The sequence below is a fragment of the Hyperoodon ampullatus genome (genome assembly GCF_949752795.1).
Source record: "Hyperoodon ampullatus genome assembly, chromosome: 18".
NCBI lineage: Eukaryota > Metazoa > Chordata > Mammalia > Artiodactyla > Ziphiidae > Hyperoodon > Hyperoodon ampullatus.
Genome location: NC_136931.1, coordinates 14,135,042 through 14,153,132, shown reverse-complemented (window position 1 = coordinate 14,153,132; position 18,091 = coordinate 14,135,042). Strand labels below are relative to the sequence as shown.

At 43.9% G+C, this 18,091-nt stretch overlaps 1 protein-coding gene across 1 annotated transcript in view; it reads left to right on the top strand.

The window, feature by feature from the left end:
• Positions 1-12,773, top strand: part of HYDIN (HYDIN axonemal central pair apparatus protein) — a gene marked incomplete at its 5' end in the record, with an annotated part of 359,388 nt that extends 346,615 nt beyond the window's left edge. Inside the window, 3 exons of the mRNA XM_079723315.1 lie at positions 550-780; positions 10,254-10,478; positions 12,075-12,773. Of these exons, the coding sequence (XP_079579441.1) occupies positions 550-780; positions 10,254-10,478; positions 12,075-12,557 (939 nt within the window). The 3' untranslated portion in view covers positions 12,558-12,773. The remainder of the gene's footprint in view (positions 1-549; positions 781-10,253; positions 10,479-12,074) is intronic.
• Between the last annotated feature and the right edge of the window lie 5,318 nt (positions 12,774-18,091).

Below are 18,091 nucleotides of genomic sequence, written 5' to 3'. Positions count from 1 at the left end.
AGAATAACTTGCTAAAGCCCGTTTGCTCATGTTTAGAAAAACCGGTGAGGGGAATAGTCATGTTGCCTGCAAACTGTATGAATTAAATAAGTACTTCCAGTGCCTAGTACACAGTAATCAAGTGTTAGATGCTATCATTATCATTATCATTATTATTAATATTATTAACTATTCCAGCAGCAGCAGGAATTGGAGTGAAGCCCACCCCAACATGAACCTCTTGAGGTCTTGCTTGTTCTCCAGGGCCACTCAGCTGTCCCCACTGGGGACACCTTCATCTTCAGCACTAGACGGTGCTGCTCTAGCCTCTCCTAAAGCAACCCAGGCTCCTTCATGCCCTCTCACCTGGGAGAAGCCAGAGCGGAATACCTGAAGAGAAGGGCTGGCTGGCAGGGTTCACAGGGGCTGGGAGGGCCTGTGTCAGCCTGGTCCCTGTGCTTCATGCGTCCACACACTGCGAACAGGGAGAAGGACCGTGTAGACGGCGGAGGACCCTGGGCTAACCCCTCCACTCTGCCCCACTTCCTTCCACTCTCTCTGTGAACCCAGGTGATCTTCCGAAACGAGGTGACCAGCGAGTTCCTATACTACACGGTGAGTTTCAGGGTCATCCCTTCAGGCATCATCAAAACCATCGAGATGGTGAGCCCTGTCCGGCAGAGCACATCGGCCTCCATCAAGGTGGAGAACCCCCTGCCCTACTCGGTGACCTTCTCCACGGAATGCAGGGTGCCCGACATCAGCCTGCCCTCCCAGTTTGTGGTGCCAGCCAACTCTGAGGTATGGCCCTGCCTGCCAGGGGCTCCCCGCCCCCTTATCCGTGCTGGAGGCTCCGCCCAGGGGGCCTCTGGATCCACGTTCTGCATCCCTTAGTTGGGCCAGCCTTGGCGGTGGTCGGGAGGGCAGGGGATGGTCAACGGATCGACCACGCTCCTGTTCTCTCCTTTCCTCTGCTGCCCAAGTCCTCGCATAAGCCAGGGCCACATAGAGCTTTGGTTCAGGCATGGAAAAGGGACTTGTCTCTATTATGTGTTTGTTTGCCTTGCTCAAATTTAAAATATTCTTCTTGTTTTTCCTGATTACATAAGTCACATAGAATATATGTGGTGAAAAGGACAGCAAGGGACACGTAATAGTGTATCAAGTGTACAACACACACATGTGTCTGTGGGCTTGTTTATGCGCAGACCACTTCAGGGAGGTGGCACAAGAAGGCTTTGACAGTGGTTGGGCAGACATGGTCCAGAGTTATTAACTGGTGGGAAGATAAATGCTCTTTTCATCAGTTTGTCACTCCAAACTCTCACTGTCCGGATTCCATCAAAATCTCTTCTGTTGCCCCAACTTCAACCCACCTGGCCTGTTCCCTGCCCTCCCACTCTGTCTCTTCCTTCACTTTCAGAATCTAGTTGTCTGTTTTGTTCTTCAGAGAGAGTCTCCATGCCCTTTATTTTATTGTATTTTTATATTTTTCACTGTGAACTATACAGAAAAGTATATAAAACATACATATACATATATGTATGTGTACATATAAACATGTATATGCATGCAAACATGTTTGTTTAAACAAAAACTTATGAAATAAATATCTGTTAAACCAATACCCAGGCCAAGAAATAAAAACTTGCCACCTCCCCAGACATCCCTCTCTCCCTCACTCCTAAAAGTTGCCACTATCCTTATTTTGTAATGATCATGTCTTGCTTTTAAGCAATATAGTTTAGTTTTGCCTGTTTTTGAACTTTATGCAAAAGAAACCATACTATATACATTCTGTAATGTGTTATTTCTTTCGCTCAGAGTTGTGAATTGTGACGGTCCTCCGTGCCGTTGCCCACAGCGGAGGTTCATTCATCCTCACCGCTGTAGACTATCCTAAATGACTAGACCACAAATTAGATATCCATCCTACTATGGCCAGACATTTGTGTTGGTTTCAACATTTGGCTCTTGTGGAAAATGCTGCTATGGTTCTTTTGCACAAGCGCCCTCTTGATGCACAAGCACCTGTATTTCTCCACAGTGTACACCCAGGTGTGGAATCCCTGGGTCATAGGGTGTGCCTGCCTCTAACTTCCAATCAGTAGATAACTGCCAATCAGCAGTGCGAGTTCACCAACCCTTGGTATTGTCAGAATTTTTTAAAGTTTACCGATCTGATAGACTCCTAATAAACTGATAACTCCCTTTTTACATACAGATTGATTTTAGTTGGGTAATAGTCTGTGTAGGAGATTTGCCTCTGTGTTCATGAATGAGAATGGACCACAGTTTTCCTTCCTCATACTCTTTGTCCAGTTTGGGTGTCACTTTTGCTAATTTGCTCGCTTTCTCAATTCTGTGAAAGAGTTTATAAAAGATTGAAATTATGTCTTCTTTGAACTCACCGGTGAAGCCACTGAGGACTGGTGTTTTCTTTATGGGAAGATTGTCTACTACTGATTTAATTCTTTCAGTGGGTTATTGGACTATTTAGATGTTCTGTTTCTTCTTGAGTCAGTAATAAGAGCACTTTCATTTCATCGATATAGTGAAAATATTGGTATAACGTTGTTACTATCCTCATTACCTTTTTTTTGTTTTTTTGATTTTCTTTGGTACTCAAAAAGGCCTCATTTTTTAAAAATTAATTTTTATTGGAGTATAGTTGCTTTACAATGTTGTGTTAGTTTCTGCTGTACAGTAAAGTGAATTAGCTATACGTATACGTATATCCCCTCTTTTTTGGATTCCCTTCCCATTTAGGTCACCACAGAGCATCAAGCAGAGTTCCCTGTGCTATACCGTAGGTTCTCATTAATTATCTATCGTATACATAGTAGTGTATATATGTCAATCCCAACCTCCCAATTCATCCCACCACCCCCCTCTGGTATCCATACATCCGTTCTCTACATCTGTGTCTCTATTTCTGCTTTGCAAATAAGTTCATCTGTATCATTTTTCCAGATTCCACAAATAAGTGATATTATATGATATTTGTTTTCCTCTTTCTGACTTACTTCACTCATTCTCTAGGTCCATCCATTTCTCTGCAAATTGCACAATTCCATTCCTTTTTATGGCTGAGTAATATTCCATTGTATATATGTACCGCATCTTCTTTATCCATTCTTCTGTTGATAGACATTTAGGTTGCTTCCATGTCCTGGCTATTGTTAATAGTGCTGCAATGCACATTGGGGTGCATGTGTCTTTTTGAATGGTTTTCTCTGGGTATATGCCTAGAAGTGGGATTGCTGGATCATATGGTAGCTCTATTTTTAGTTTTCTAAGGAACCTCCATACTGTTCTCCATAGTGGCTGTATCAATTTACATCCCCACCAACAGTGCAGGAGGGTTCCCTTTTCTCCACACCCTCTCCAGCATTTATTGTTTGTAGAGTGTTTGATAATGGCCATTCTGACCAGCGTGAGGTCATACCTCATTGTAGTTGTGATTTGGATTTCTCTAGTAATTAGTGATGTTGAGCATCTTTTTGTGTGTTTGTTGGCCATCTGTATGTCTTCTTTGGAGAAATGTCTATTTAGGTCTTCCACCCATTCTTCAATTGAGTTGTTTGTTTTTCTTGATATTGAGCTGCATGAGCTGTTTGTGTATTTTGGAGATTAATCCCTTGTCGGTTGCTTTGCTTGCAAATATTTTCTCCCATTCTGAGGGTTGTCTTCTCGTTTTGTTTATGGTTTCCTTTGCTGTGCAAAAGCTTTTAAGTTTAATTAGGTCCCATTTGTTTATTTTTGTTTTTATTTTCACTACTCTAGGAGGTGGGTCAGAAAAGATCTTGCTGTGATTTATGTCAAAGAGTGTTCTGCCTATGTTTTCCTCTAAGAGTTTTATAGTGTCCAGCCTTACTTTTAGGTCTTTAATCCATTTTGAGTTTATTTTTGTGTATGGTGCTAGGAGGTGTTCTGATTTCATTCTTTTACATGTAGCTGTCCAGTTTTCCCAGCACCACTTATTGAAGAGACTGTCAAAAAAAGCTTCATTTTTAATTTAGCTTTCTGACTCTGTGCTTTTGCCTTCAATACTTTCTCAACGATTTTCTTCTCCTCAATAAGGAGAGCATGTTTGATCCTGTCACTGACACATTTAGCACACAGGGAGCTACCAGAGGCCCGGCTGACGTGTCTTTTCATTTTAGACAACCTCATAAGAACTTTAGGTCTCACAGCACGAATCTTATTACCTTTTTTATGTGACGTCCCCTTTTCATTTCTAATATTGGTTATTGTGCCTTCTCTCTTTGTTTCTTGATCAAACCTTGCTAGAGGTTTCTCAACTTTTTTTTTTTCTCCCCAAAAAACATCTTTGGGCTTTGTTGTTACACTCTATTGTATGGTTGCTTTCTAGTTGATTGATTTCCACTCTTATCTTTGTTATTCCCTTCCTTCTGCTTCCTTTGGGTTAGTGTTGCTTTAACTAATCTCAAAGATAAACGCTTAGGGAATTAACTTGTAGTCTTCTTTATTTTCTAGTATACGCACTTAAGATTATAAATCTCCCTCTAAGTACTGCTTTAGCTGCAGCATACAAGTATTTATATTTATATGTAGTATTTTTTATCATTAAGTTCAAAAGTATTCTAATTTTCACTATTATTAATACTTCTTTTTTGACTCCTGGTTTATTAGAAGTTTCTTAATTTCCAAAGATGTGGATTTTTCTAGTTACCACTTTTAAAAATTATTTTGTGGTCAGAGAATATATTCCATATTATTTCAGTACTCTAGAATTTTTTTAGACATGCTCTATTGCCCAATATAGTCTTTTTTTTTTTCTTTTTTTTTTTTTGGTGGTACGCGGGCCTCTTACTGCTGTGGCCTCTCCCGTTGCGGAGCACAGGCTCCGGACGCACAGGCCCAGCGGCCATGGCTCACGGACCCAGCCGCCCCGCGGCTTGTGGGATCTTCCCGGACCGGGGCACGAGCCTGTGTCCCCTGCATCGGCAGGCGGACTCTCAACCACTGCGCCACCAGGGAAGCCCCCAATATAGTCTTTTTTTTAAATCCTCCATCTCTTTTTGAAAAGAATGTGTTTGCTGTTTTGTTGCTCAGTTTTCTTTAGCCTTACTGATAGTTTTGTCTGCTTGTTTGATCAGTTTTAGGAGAGGATATTAACATATACTACTATGATTGTGGATCTGTCTATTTATCTTTGTAGTTCTATCATGTTTTGCTTTATGTATATACTGTGAAGCTTTATTACTAGTTAAATAAAAATTATAATGTCTTTCTGGTGGCTTGAAACTCTTTTCATTATAAAGTGATCTTCTTTGTCTGTAGTAACACTTTTTGCCTTAAAATCTATTTTGTCTAATATTAATATAGGTTTCTTTTGGTTAGCATTTGCATGGTGTGGGGGTTTTTTAATCATCATACTTTCAATCTTTCTCTATCCGTATAATCTAAATGTGTCTCTTATAAACAGTGTACAGATGAGATGGATTTGGTTTTTTAACCCAGTCTAGCAAGGCTTCCTTTTCACTTGAGCATTCACACCATTTATATTGAGTGTAAATAGTGACGTATTCAGGTGTACATGCAAATCTGTACTTTCTGTTTATCTTATCTGTTCTGTGTTTTCTTTTTCTCTTTGTTTTGTAGTGATCTCTTCCTGGCATGTCTTCATTGTCTATAGCAATATTATTCTGCTCATCATTCACCTTTTTTATTCCTTTTCTGTTGTGCATTCTATCTTTTTCCATGCTTTTAGAAGGAAAAGGTGGCCCTGGATACCTTTTGTAGCTTCACATAACTAAGATGCTCTCTTCTGTTGTTACCACAAATATTTTTTAAAATACAGCTTTGTACTGTTTAGGGTTTTTTTTCTTTTTTCTCCCCACCTTTATCTGAGCTTTATCTTTCCTTTGCCCTCAGTGTCTCAGTCACAGTCAAACAGATTCTACTCTCAGAGGTTTCTCTTGGCACAAGGTTTTGTCTTAGAAGGGAGTTTAAGTAACTTGGTTTTAAGCTGCTCCACGTCACCCAATCTTATTGTGGCATGTTTGCAGTTAGCGATAAACTAGAGCCTGAGATCATCCTTCCAGCTTAGGCTGCTGTTGTCAGTTGTCCTGTCAAGTTTCCCAGGTTGAGTGGGACCCTCAATCTAGGGTGATTCCCTGGCTCTCAGACTGATGTTCCTTTGCTGTCTCCCTCACTCCTCCCAGACAGTGGCTTACTCACACCGGTCTCATGGCTGTGAGTAATCAGCCCCACTCCCCCATCTTTTGGTGTTGGTAGCTTATCTTTTCACTTAGTTATGTTATAGATGTTGTCGTTAAGCTGGTTGGTCTGAGTGTCTTGTGGGGGATTTGGGAAGGCTGTGCAGCGGCTGCTGCTATCATCTTGCTCAAAACCTGGAACTTGTTTTTATGTATGATGTGAGGCAACAGTCAAGTTTCCTTTTTCTCCAAGTGAATATAAATCATCTCAGACTGTGTTACTACAAAGACCGTCTTTTCCGCACTGATTTACACGGCCATTTGTGAAATAAATCAAATGTCCATATATGCATGAATCTGTTCTAGGTTTCCTATAATATAATAATGACTCAATTTCTGAACTTGTACCAATACCACGGCATCCTAATTATTACAGTTTTTTAGTATAGTTTGATATATGGCCAAGCAAGCAATCACTCTAACTTTATATTAAGACTTAATAATCTCTTATATTCTTTTTTTTCAAGAGTACCTTGGCAAGAATAGCATTGCATTTTTGGCCCTTTGCATTTCCATATATATATTTAAATCAGCTTGTCAAGTTCCTTTAAAAAAAAAGACTCTTGGGATTTTGATTGGGATTAAATTAAGTCTATAGATTATTTTAAGAATGTATAAGTTTTCTGGGGTATTCCCTGGTGGTCCAGTGGTTAAAACTCCACGCTTTCACTGTCAAGGGCCTGGGTTCAATCCCTGGTTGGGGAATTAAGATCCCACAAGCTGCGTGGTGCAGAAGGGAAAAAAAAGAATGTATAAGTTTTCTGTTGATCCACAACAAATTATTCCAAAACTCAGCAACTTAAAACAACAGACATTTATTACCTACACAGTTTCTGAGGATCAGGAATCTAAAAGCAGCCACCTAACCAGGTGGTTTTGGCTCAGGGGCTTTCATGAGGATGTCAGTTGTCATCCAGGACTCTAGGCATCCCTAGGCTTGACTGGGGCTGGATAATCTGCTTCCAAACTCATTCATGTGGTTGGTTGCTGGAAAGGTCCTAGGTCCTTGCTGGCTGTTAGCTGGAGGCTTCAGTTCCTCACCATGTGGCCTCTCCTGCGAGCTGCTTTCAACGAGGCAGCTCACGTACCATAGAGTGAGCGATCTAAAAGAAAGTGAGAGGACTTCCCTGGTGGCACAGTGGTTAAGAATCCGCCTGCCAATGCAGGGGACACAGGTTTAATCCTGGGCCGGGAAGATCCCACATGCCACAGAGCGACTAGGCCCATGCACAACAACTACTGAGCCCGTGTGCCACAACTACTGAGCCCACGTACCACAACTACTGAAGCCTGCCTGCCTAGAGCCCATGCTCTGCAGCAAGAGAAGCCACCGCAATAAGAAGCCCGCTCACCACAACGAAGAGTAGCCCCCGCTCACCGCAACCAGAGAAAGCCCGTGCGCAGCAACGAAGACCCAACGCAGCCAAAAAAATTAAAAATTAAAAAAATAAAAGAAAGTGAGGCAGCAAAGAAGAAAGAGGGTGCACAAGACAGAAACCACAGTCTTTTCCTCTTAATCTCAGAAGTGACACGCCATCTCTTCTGCCACATACTTGTGGTCACATAGACCAACCTGGTTCAGTGTGGGAGAGGACTATACAAGGGTGTGAATACCAGGAAGTAGGGGTTACTGGGGGCCATCTTGGAGCCTGTCTGTCATAGGGGAGAATTTGAATCTTTATAGTATTGAGATTTCCAACCCATGAGCAAATCTCCATTAAGTCTTCTTTAATTTCTCTCAATAATATGTTTTTTGTTTTCTATGTAGAGGCTTTACTCATCTTTTGTTAGATTTATTTCTAGGTTTTGTATATTTTGATGCTATTATAAATAGCATCTTTTTAAAATTTCATATTCTAAATATTTGTTGCAATCATTTAGAAATATAACTGATTTTTGTATATCACCTTTTACCCAAACATCTTATAAATAAAATTCACTTAATAATAATTTAAATTGTAGATTCTTGTATTTTGTACATGTACAATCATGTCATCTTTAAGTAATTACAATTTTGTTTCTTCTGTTCTAAACCTTTTCCTTTAAGTACTTTTTCATGCCTTACAGGGCTATCTAGGACCTCCAGAACAATGTTGACCAGAAAGGCAACAGAAGGCATTGTCTTGTTCCTGACCTTGAAGGGAAAGCTTTCAAAGTTTCACCATTTATTATGATATTTGTTTTGGGTTTCTTATAGGTACCCTTTATCAGATTAAGGATATCTCCTTCTATTCCTAGTTTGCTAAGAGCTTTTTAAAAAACACTATGAATGGATGTTGAGTTTTATCAAATACTTTTACTGCATCTATTGAGATGCTCATTTGATTGTTTTCCTTTTAATTTGTTAATGTGGCAACTGATTGGTTTTTCCAGGGTTAAACCAACTTTTCATTCATGGAATAAGCCCAACTTAGTCATGTAGTATTCTCTTTTTTATATGTTGCTGGATCAGTTGGATAACATTTTTATTAGACATTTTGTATATGTGTTCAGTAGAGAAACTAGCATCCAATTTTCCTTTCTCCTTGTTGGATTCTGATGTCAAGATTATGTTAGTTGAGGTAGGTTTCCTCTTTTTCTTTTCTCTGGAAGAACTTGTGGAATATTAGATTGGTAGAATTTAAAAGTAAAGCTTTGTGATCTGGAATTTTGTTAAGGGAAATTTTTTGTTTTACTATTGATTAAATATCTTTAATGGTTATAGGACTATATGGGTTTTCTTTATCTTTTTGAGTCTGTTTCTGTAATTTATATTTGTTTATACATTTGTCCGTTTTCATCCAAATTTTTTTAATTGTGGTAAGATCATGTAAATTTTTGTACTGTATTCTCTGTTAAACATCTACAATAATTTTAGTGATATCCTCTTTATTTTATTGTTCAGGAAGAAGTAGTTTTCTTTTTTTTTTTTTATAAATTTATTTTATTTTTGGCTGTGTTGGGTCTTCATTGCTGCACGCGGACTTTCTCTAGTTGTGGCGAGCGGGGGCTACACTTCGTTGCAGTGCATGGGCTTCTCATTGCAGTGGCTTCTCTTGTTGTGGAACACGGGCTCTAGGTACACGGGCTTCAGTAGTTGTGGCTCACGGGCTTAGCTGCTCCGTGGCGTGTGGGACCTTCCCAGACCAGGGCTCAAAGCATGTCCCCTGCATTGGCAGGCAGATTCTTAACCACTGTGCCACCAGAGAAGCCCAGAAGTAGTTAAAAAAAAAAAAAAGAACCTACTCATGATAAAAACAAAATTTTAACCCTACAAAAGTACATGAAATAGAAAGTAAAAGTCCCCACAGTCCCATTTCCCCCAACCTAAGATAACTACTGGTAACAATTCGACATACCCTTGTCTCTTTTCTGTACATACATAGACATATAATCTTCTCCACAAAAATAAGCTCATATACATTTCTAGAGCTTTATATACATTTCTAGAACCTTCTTTCTTCCACTTAAAATATTACCAACACCTTTTATTTCAACGCTTAGAGCTTTGCCTCTTCCTTTGTAATGGCTACGTAATATTCCACTGATGTGAATAAAGAATACTTTATTTACCCAATCTCTTACTGCTAATACATTTGAATTGTTTCCCTTGTTTTGCTATTATAAGCAGTACTCCTTGGTTCTTGTTTTGTTTTGCTTTGGATGATAATAGAGGAAGGAGAAGGCCTCCCCCAAATGATGATAGAACCCAGGAAACTGTTCAGAGATGGGCTATGAGCAAAGAAAGAACTGCCTGACCTTCAGCCCACTCCTGCTCCTCCAGCCCACCCACCCCCATCTCCATAATTATGCTTCTGAAGAGAGGATCCAGTACCTATTTTTAGATTCAAAGAGAGTCCAGATATAGAAATACCCAGACTAGGGAAAGGTAGAAGGGGTCCAGGGGAGGAAAAGTGGGCTGGTTTGGACAGAGGTTCCCCAGGCTCAAGGTCAGTATGAGCATCTGCTACCAACCTGCTGCGAGGTCACCGGGGGGCAGAGGATGGGTCAGACATTCAGTGTCACAGGAGCCTTCGTCTTCTCTTGCAGGGCACGTTCTCATTTGAATTCCAGCCCTTGAAAGCTGGAGAAACCTTCGGGAAACTAACACTGTACAACAGTGATTTGGGTTACTACCCATATGAGCTCAGTTTGAAGACCACGCCAGCACTGCCTGAAAAGCCTGTCCACTTCCAGGCTGTTCTCGGCAGTGGCCAGAGCATCTTTGCCAAGTTCACCAATTACGCCCGGCAGAAGACAGAATACTACTGCAGGGTGAGCAGCCCCTGCCTCACCCTCTGCCCTCGCTTTCCAGAAGTCTGGGCTCCAAAATAATGGGAGGGGGACACGGTGGGTGCAGAAATGTGAAACTCAGACTCAGGTGCTTTATCTAGTTGGAAACTGCCAGCTAGAAACAAAAAGTACCAGGCCTGGGTTCTTCCTCACAGACTTTCTAGCATAACAAACTGGGGTTGGGGTAGGGGGAGTTTTGCTTCCCACAACATACTCAGTGGTCAGTACAGTGAGACAATAGAGCTTAGTGATCATGAGTATTGGCTGTGGAATCCAACAGACCTGGATGTGAATCCTGGCTTCACCGTTTACTCTTTGTATGAATAGTTTACTAACACTCTCACAGGATAGCTGTCAGGAGTTTTAAATAGGTATATAAAACTAATCCTGGCCCATGGTAAGCGCTCCATATATGTTACCTATTAAATCAGTGTGAATATAGGATTAACTACTGAAACAGAAAGCCCCGCAAACCAACAAAGTAGTAGTTTATTCCTCTCTCAGATAGCAGTGTGGGCGTAAGCAGTTTGGGCTGGAATGGCAGCTCCATGACATCAGGCACCCAGAATGTTCTTTCCTGACGCTCTTCCCTCTGTGGGGAGTTGCTTCGGTGCACACAGACCAAGATGGTTTACTGTGACATCCACATTGCAGCCAGCTACCAGGGGAAAACGGGGAAGCTGCATACATCACTTCCACTCACATTCCATTGAAGAAAACTTCATGTGACCACACCCAGCAACAAGGGGAGCTAGGAGTGTAGCCTTACACTGGGTGGCCATGTGCCCAGTTATCATCAGAGTCCCATGGCCATGGTCACAAGGCATAGGCTCTATTTTTAACTGCGGTAAGTTGATGTACAGGATTTTATAAGTTTCAGGTGTACAACGTAGTGATTCACGATTTTTAAAGAGGCATAGGCTCTTGATCATACCCATCCGTCAGGAGAAGCCTGGTTATTCTGTAGTAACAAACAGCCCCAGCATCTCAGTGGCTTAAAACAACAAAGGTTTGCCTCCCGTTCGTGCTTCTCTATCCAGGGAAGGTCAGCAGGGGACTCTGCTCATCACAGCCACTCGGGGATCCAGGCTGAGGGGCAACCACTATCTCAGATGTTTCCAGTCCTAGCAGCAGAGGGGTGAAAAGACCCCAGAGGGACTTGCTCTGGCAAATAAATGCTCTAGTGTGGAAGGGACACCTTGCACTTCTACTTGCAACTTATGGTCCAGAACTAGTCCCACCCGTCCACAAGGAGCCAGAATCTCTGGTCCTCCAGGGGCAGTGGAAGGAAAGAAGCAAGGGATACGGGGGAGCAGCGCCCAGGCCTGCCACCCATATCGTCCCGCTGTGTGTCTATTTAACACCTCTTGGCCTTGGTTTCTTTGTAGTAAAACAGGGATAAACTAGTAACACCTACTCTTCAAGGGAGTTTTAAGGGCACAGCTTTTGTATAACCTGCCCGTCCTCACGCAAGCGTAGGTTGCTCATGTCGGAGGGTGGAGGGCTGGGGATGGACCTGAACTGCTGGTTTGCTCTTCAGGGTCCTGGATGAGCCGAGTGCGTTTGTTCTCCTTTCAGACCGACTGTCCAGACTTCCACACGGAAAAGTTCATCTACGCGGCGCCCGGGGTGCAGGGCGGCACCGAGGTGAGTGTGGAGGTGTACTTCGAGCCCAGCCGCCTGGGCGAGAGCAAGGGCCTCCTGAGCCTCTCATCGCTCGTGGGCGGCGAGTACATCATCCCCCTCTTCGGAGTGGCCCTGCCCCCCAAGCCGCAAGGCCCCTTTCTGATCCGAGCCGGGGACAACATAGTCATCCCCTTCAAGAACGTCTTCTTCCACCCGGTCACCTTGTCCTTCACGGTGGAGAACCCGGCCTTCTCCGTCCGCGCCGTAGACTCCGTGAAGCCCAAGAAGACCAACAACATCACGGTCCACTTTGGAGGAAACCCATCAGGTAGCAAAACACCCATCACCAGCAAGCTGATTGTAGCCTGCCCTCCCGGCGAAGGCAGCGACACTGGAATTAAATGGGTTTATTACCTGAAGGGGATCACCCCGTAGTGGGAACCAGGGCCCGTGGCATCATGGAAAAGCCATCTCCTCAGCCTTCATACCTACGTGTTGTTCTAGCCCTGCGAAGAATAGAGAAAATCATCAGGATTCTAAAGGTACTGTTTTATCCTCCAATTCAGTTACAGGGGCACCTATTTCTGCATTATATGAATTCCAGATATCTGTATGAAATATAGATATTCCATATTAAACATGGTAACTACAAGAAACAGAGCTATATTTTACTTGGCAAGGGCAAGTCTCTTCATTTAGTTTCTTAATATATCTCCAAAGCCCAAGCACTATGTAATAATGCTCATGTTTAATAAGATGACACAGGTCTTACACTCACGACCTTCCATCATACAGCACTTAGCAGTGTATGACTCTGGGGCCCCACAGTTTCTTTTTAAAACCCATGGCTTTTTAAAGCCATGACTCTACTTGGACGTGGTATCTTATTCTGCTTTCGCATAAAAGTCAAATAAGTCACTACTTTCAAAGCAATGAGCAGACACATTAGGACAGTTATTACAGGAACAGAGGTCGGGATGCTCCCTCCGTCTCTGAAAGTTCTTGCTGAAGGCCAGGTCCTGGAGGGATGCTAATAGACACCCCAGTTCCCCACCCCCAGCCCTGAGCACAGCCCTCAGCCTATGGAGCAGTGATTCTCCACCTAATTCTGGTCCAGACCCCACCTCCCCAAATACTGATTTAATCCGTCTGGGGAGGGACATGGCATCATTTCTTTTCAGCTTGTGTGGCAGTGTTGAGAACCAGTGCTACAGATCAAAACCCACCTGGCCATTAATGGTGCAACCAGTCAGGAATCTACTTCTAGAGAGAGGACCACGTCCCAGTGTCATATATTTTAAACTGCAGCCATTTTGTGCGCGCATAACGGGTGACGTTCTAAGTTGGCGCCTTTCTTCAGAAGGAAAGCACCGTGGAAGCCCCACCTCCAAGGAGAAGCGGGCATGTGCAGACTCTCCCCCGGGGCCTGCAGTGGTATTAGTAGAGCCACTTACCTGTTGGCACCGCCTGTTGAAATAAAGGTGGTTAAAGACTGGCCCTGGAGTGGACTTGCTTCTGCACAAATGCACGCACTCACCTATGCCTGAGGGTCCCCGGCGTCCACCTCCTGCCCTCTTCTCATCCCCTCCAGCCCACCCGCAAGAGAAGATGGAGGCATAAAAGAAGATGGCCATTTGGGAATGGATGCTCCAAAGAGGTAGCGCTCAAAAATGATCCCTGGACCTGCAGCCCCAGCATTGCCTGGGAATTTATTAAAAATGCAAATTCTCAGGGCCCATCCCAGACCTATTGAGTCAGAAACTCCAGGGTTGTGGCCCAGCAACCTGTGTTTTAACAAGACCTTATAGCTACTAGAGGTGTTTTTTTTTTTTTTCTGATGCACATATCCTTTTTTTTTAACATCTTTATTGGAGTATAATTGCTTTACAGTGGTGTGTGTTTAATGGACAGATTCATCCATCTCTTTCTACCTCCCGCCGCCCCTCAGCCCATTACACTTGACACACAGCTAGTACCAAATGAAGCCTGTCCTAAAGCATCTGCAGACGCACACTTAACAGTTCATTTTTGTAGCCACTAAAGGCCCTGCTGATAGGAATAAAGACAAAGAACAAGATGACAGATACGCCCAGTGATTAAACGAGCAAACAACACACTAAGCAGCAAACTGAGAGGGCACAGAGCCCAACGAGCTGGTCCTCTAGCCGGCAAATACACGGAGTCTGAAGAAACCGCCGGTTCTCAAATTTAGTATCTATCAGAATCGCCCCAAGGACTTGCTAAACCACAGACTGCTGGGCCACCCTCAGAGGGCCTGATTTAGTAGGTTTGGGCGGGCCCGAGAATTCTCATTTCTGTCAAGTCCTGGGCGATGTTTGCTGCTGATCTGAAGCCACTGCCTCACATCGGCATCACATGGGACCTTGCTAGGAATGCAGGCTCTCAGGCCCGGCCCCAGACCTACTGAGTCAGAATCTGCATTTTAATGACACCTCCAGGGGGTCTGTGTGCACACTGCAATGCAGAGTACTGCTTTAACGGCGCCAGCAGAACTTGAGACTTTGCTGAATCCACAGCCCTAACGCTCTTCATTAGAGCCCTGGAGAGGAGTCTCTCCAACTCTGCTTTCAGCCGAAGTGACTGAAATGGTTGCCCGCCCCGCAAAGTCCCTCGTCCCACCCACTCCCCAGAGGCAGAGCTGGGGGGAGGGGAGCAATTGGCCCACCACCACCTTCTTCTAAACGGGTACCTTTTCAACACTTCTAAACCTAGTATGATAAACAATCGTTAAGACTGCAGGAAAGACGGAGGAAGCCGTGTAGAAGTTGGCTAAAGCACCCACGGTCACAGTCGGAGCGTGATGAGACTCAAGATTCCTCTAACTGGGACTTCCCTGGTGACGCAGTGGTTGGGAATCCACCTGCCAATGCAGGGGACACGAGTTCGAGCCCTCGTCTGGTAAGATCCCACATGCCACGGAGCAACTAAGCCTGTTTGCCACAACTACTGAGCCTGCGCTCTAGAGGCCACAAGCCACAACTGCTGAGCCCGTGAGCCACAACTACTGAAGCCCGCTCACCTAGAAGTCTGTGCTCCACAACAAGAGAAGCCACCGCAATGAGAAGCCCACACACCGCAATGAAAAGTAGCCCCCACTCACCGCAACTAGAGAAATCCCGTGTGCAGCAACAATAGACCCCAGGCAGCCAAAAATTAATTAATTAATTTTAAAAAAAAGATTCCTTTAACTGTGAAGGTCAGGACTCAGATATGTTCCCTTGAGGCTGCAGGGCTCCAGCCACCACCCCAGACACTGGCTGCTACAGAAACTGGCCACTTCCCAGTGTCACCACCTGCAAAATGGTGCCTTTAGGTGGCCAGGGGCAACTCCCCTCCTTCAGCCCCGCTCCAGCTCCCCCCAAGCCACTGAGTCTAGAGCCCAAGCCTCAGGCCTGGAGTGAGGAGGCAGACCGGCCTCCCTGGGACCAAGCACCCAGCTCAGACCCTGCCCCAGCATGAACCCCCTTCCAGGATGACTTGAGATGAGGTACATCGCTTTCCTATAGGTGGTTCATATGTTTTCTTGGCCTCAAAAAAGGCAATGACAAAATCGTTTCACATTGGCAAGTTTAGAATGTCGCTCAACAGAGAGCTGAAGGGGAGGCTTGGTGAAAACAAGCATCCTGACGAAAGCTAGTGGAAGTTACATTTGAAAGAATGCATTCTCAGCAAAGGAAACCGGGAGACATCTCACTGGGGGGTGTTCAGAAAATATCAGGGCCCAGGTGGCACCATTCCAGAGATCATTGTACACGGAAAACAATGTGAATGAGGCCCCCTGACACTGTTCGACACAGAGGCCCTGGTGAGTGTGGCATCCTAAGTCTAACCACTTCTTTGGGTGAGTCCTGCCTCAGGTCAGAGGTGATTATACTGTGACGTCATGAGGGCCTGCTGGATCTGAAGAAATCCCAAGTTTGGGATCTCCCAAACCTCTCATACCCTCAACATGTTGCCCTGACACTCCAGCAAAATCACACTGCTGTTGGAGAAACTGCTTTGTGCAATTCAAGATTCGGGTTCAGTTTCTTACAGTGTCACCAGCACCCTCTTGCAACAATGCCCATAAGTTATGTAACACCAACCAGGCCTCATCACACATATGTGCAGATGAGTTATAACTGTGAATTGATGGCCACTGTGCAACCAGACATACTAATTATCCACTAGTCTGGAAGAGTCTGAGCACGGCAGGCCTGGCCACCACGGACAGAGGAGAAGTGAGCACATGGAGCAGGCAATGGTGGCCCTTGGGCTTTATTCTCAGTGCCAACGCCAGTCCAATTATGCATAAATAACCTTAACTAGCTAACATTTTCCAAGATGTCAGAAAAAAAAATAACAGTTATTTTCAGGAACTTCTGAACTAAAGGTAGGACAAAGCATTGGTTTCGGCCTTGAATGAAAAACTGGTTTCTTAGCAACCTAGGCCAGAATGTGATTTCAGGAGAAAAGAGTTCCTTCTGGTAAAAAAACATTTCCTTACTGTTTCAATTATTAAAAAATTGTATCACATTATGACCCATGGGAAATTCAGTTCACCCTTAAGAAAAAGCCAAACCAAACAGCAAAAGAAACAGATGAAATATTATATTAGATATGGATCTAGTGGAAATAAATACACACTAGAGAAATAGATCCAAATCATTCCCATTGATTTTTTTTGCATTGTTTTACCTCAACCATCATCAGAATTCTAAAGACATAAACTTTGCAAGACATTTAGAAATGTCCTTATCAGTGCTACTTGGTATCAAGGTAAGGGGAGGAAGCTATTAAGCAATACATTTTCTTCTGGAGATGAATCTGTATTTGGGGCAGTTTTCAGGTTGTTGGTGCACCCACCTTCATTTGTCAGATTGTGTTGGCCAGGGTTTTAAAAGCTGTGAAAACCCCACCAGTAAAGGAAAGCACATTTTCCACAGATTTTTCTAGACCCAATTCCTCCATGACTTGCTGAGTGTGGGGATAGCTCCTGTATTTGTTTTCTATGGCTGCATAACAGATTATCACAAATCTAGCAGCTTAAAACAACACAAATGTCTTATCTCAGTTGCCATGGGTCAGGAGTCCAAAAGGTACCAAATTGGGTTCTTGGCTCAGGCTCCCAAAGGCTGAAATCAACATGCCAGCCAGCTACATCCTCATCTGGAGGCTCAACTGGGGAAAGATTATCTTCCAAACTCCCTCAGTGTGTTGACAATATTCATTTCCTGGCAGCCATTTCACTGACGTATCATTTTCTTGGCAACTGACAACAGGGGACCAATTTTAGCAACAAAAGACCACTCTCAGGTCCTTACCAAGTGATCCATCATAGACAGTTCATTGTTGTTATTATCGACTCCTCAGGGCCAGCAGGAGAATATCTCTCCCATTTAAAATCTCTCCTGGGCTTCCCTGGTGGCGCAGTGGTTGGGGGTCCGCCTGCCGATGCAGGGGACGCGGGTTCGTGTCCCGGTCCGGGAGGATCCCACATGCCGCGGAGCGGCTGGGCCCGTGGGCCATGGCCGCTGGGCCTGCGCGTCCGGAGCCTTTGCTCCGCCACGGGAGAGGCCACAGCAGTGAGAGGCCCGCGTACCGCAAAAAAAATAAAAATAAAAAAAATAAAATCTCTCCTAACTTCTTTTAAGGCCTCTGCTGATTAGGTCAGGCCCACCCAGGATAATCTCCCTTTTTAGTAACTCAAAGTCAACTGATTAGGGACATTGATTAGATCTGCAAAATATCTTCTGCTATATAACATGACAATTGTTAGAATGACAGTCCATCATATTTACAAGACAATCACAGTTGAAGGGAGGGGATTGCACAGGGTGTACAGCAAAAAGCGTGGGACTCTTAGGGACCATCTTCTAATTCTATGAGCCATAGCCCCTCACTTGTGTCCCATAGATTCTGATCTGTTGACTGAGGATAACACTCCATTTTCAAGACTGTTGTAAGCT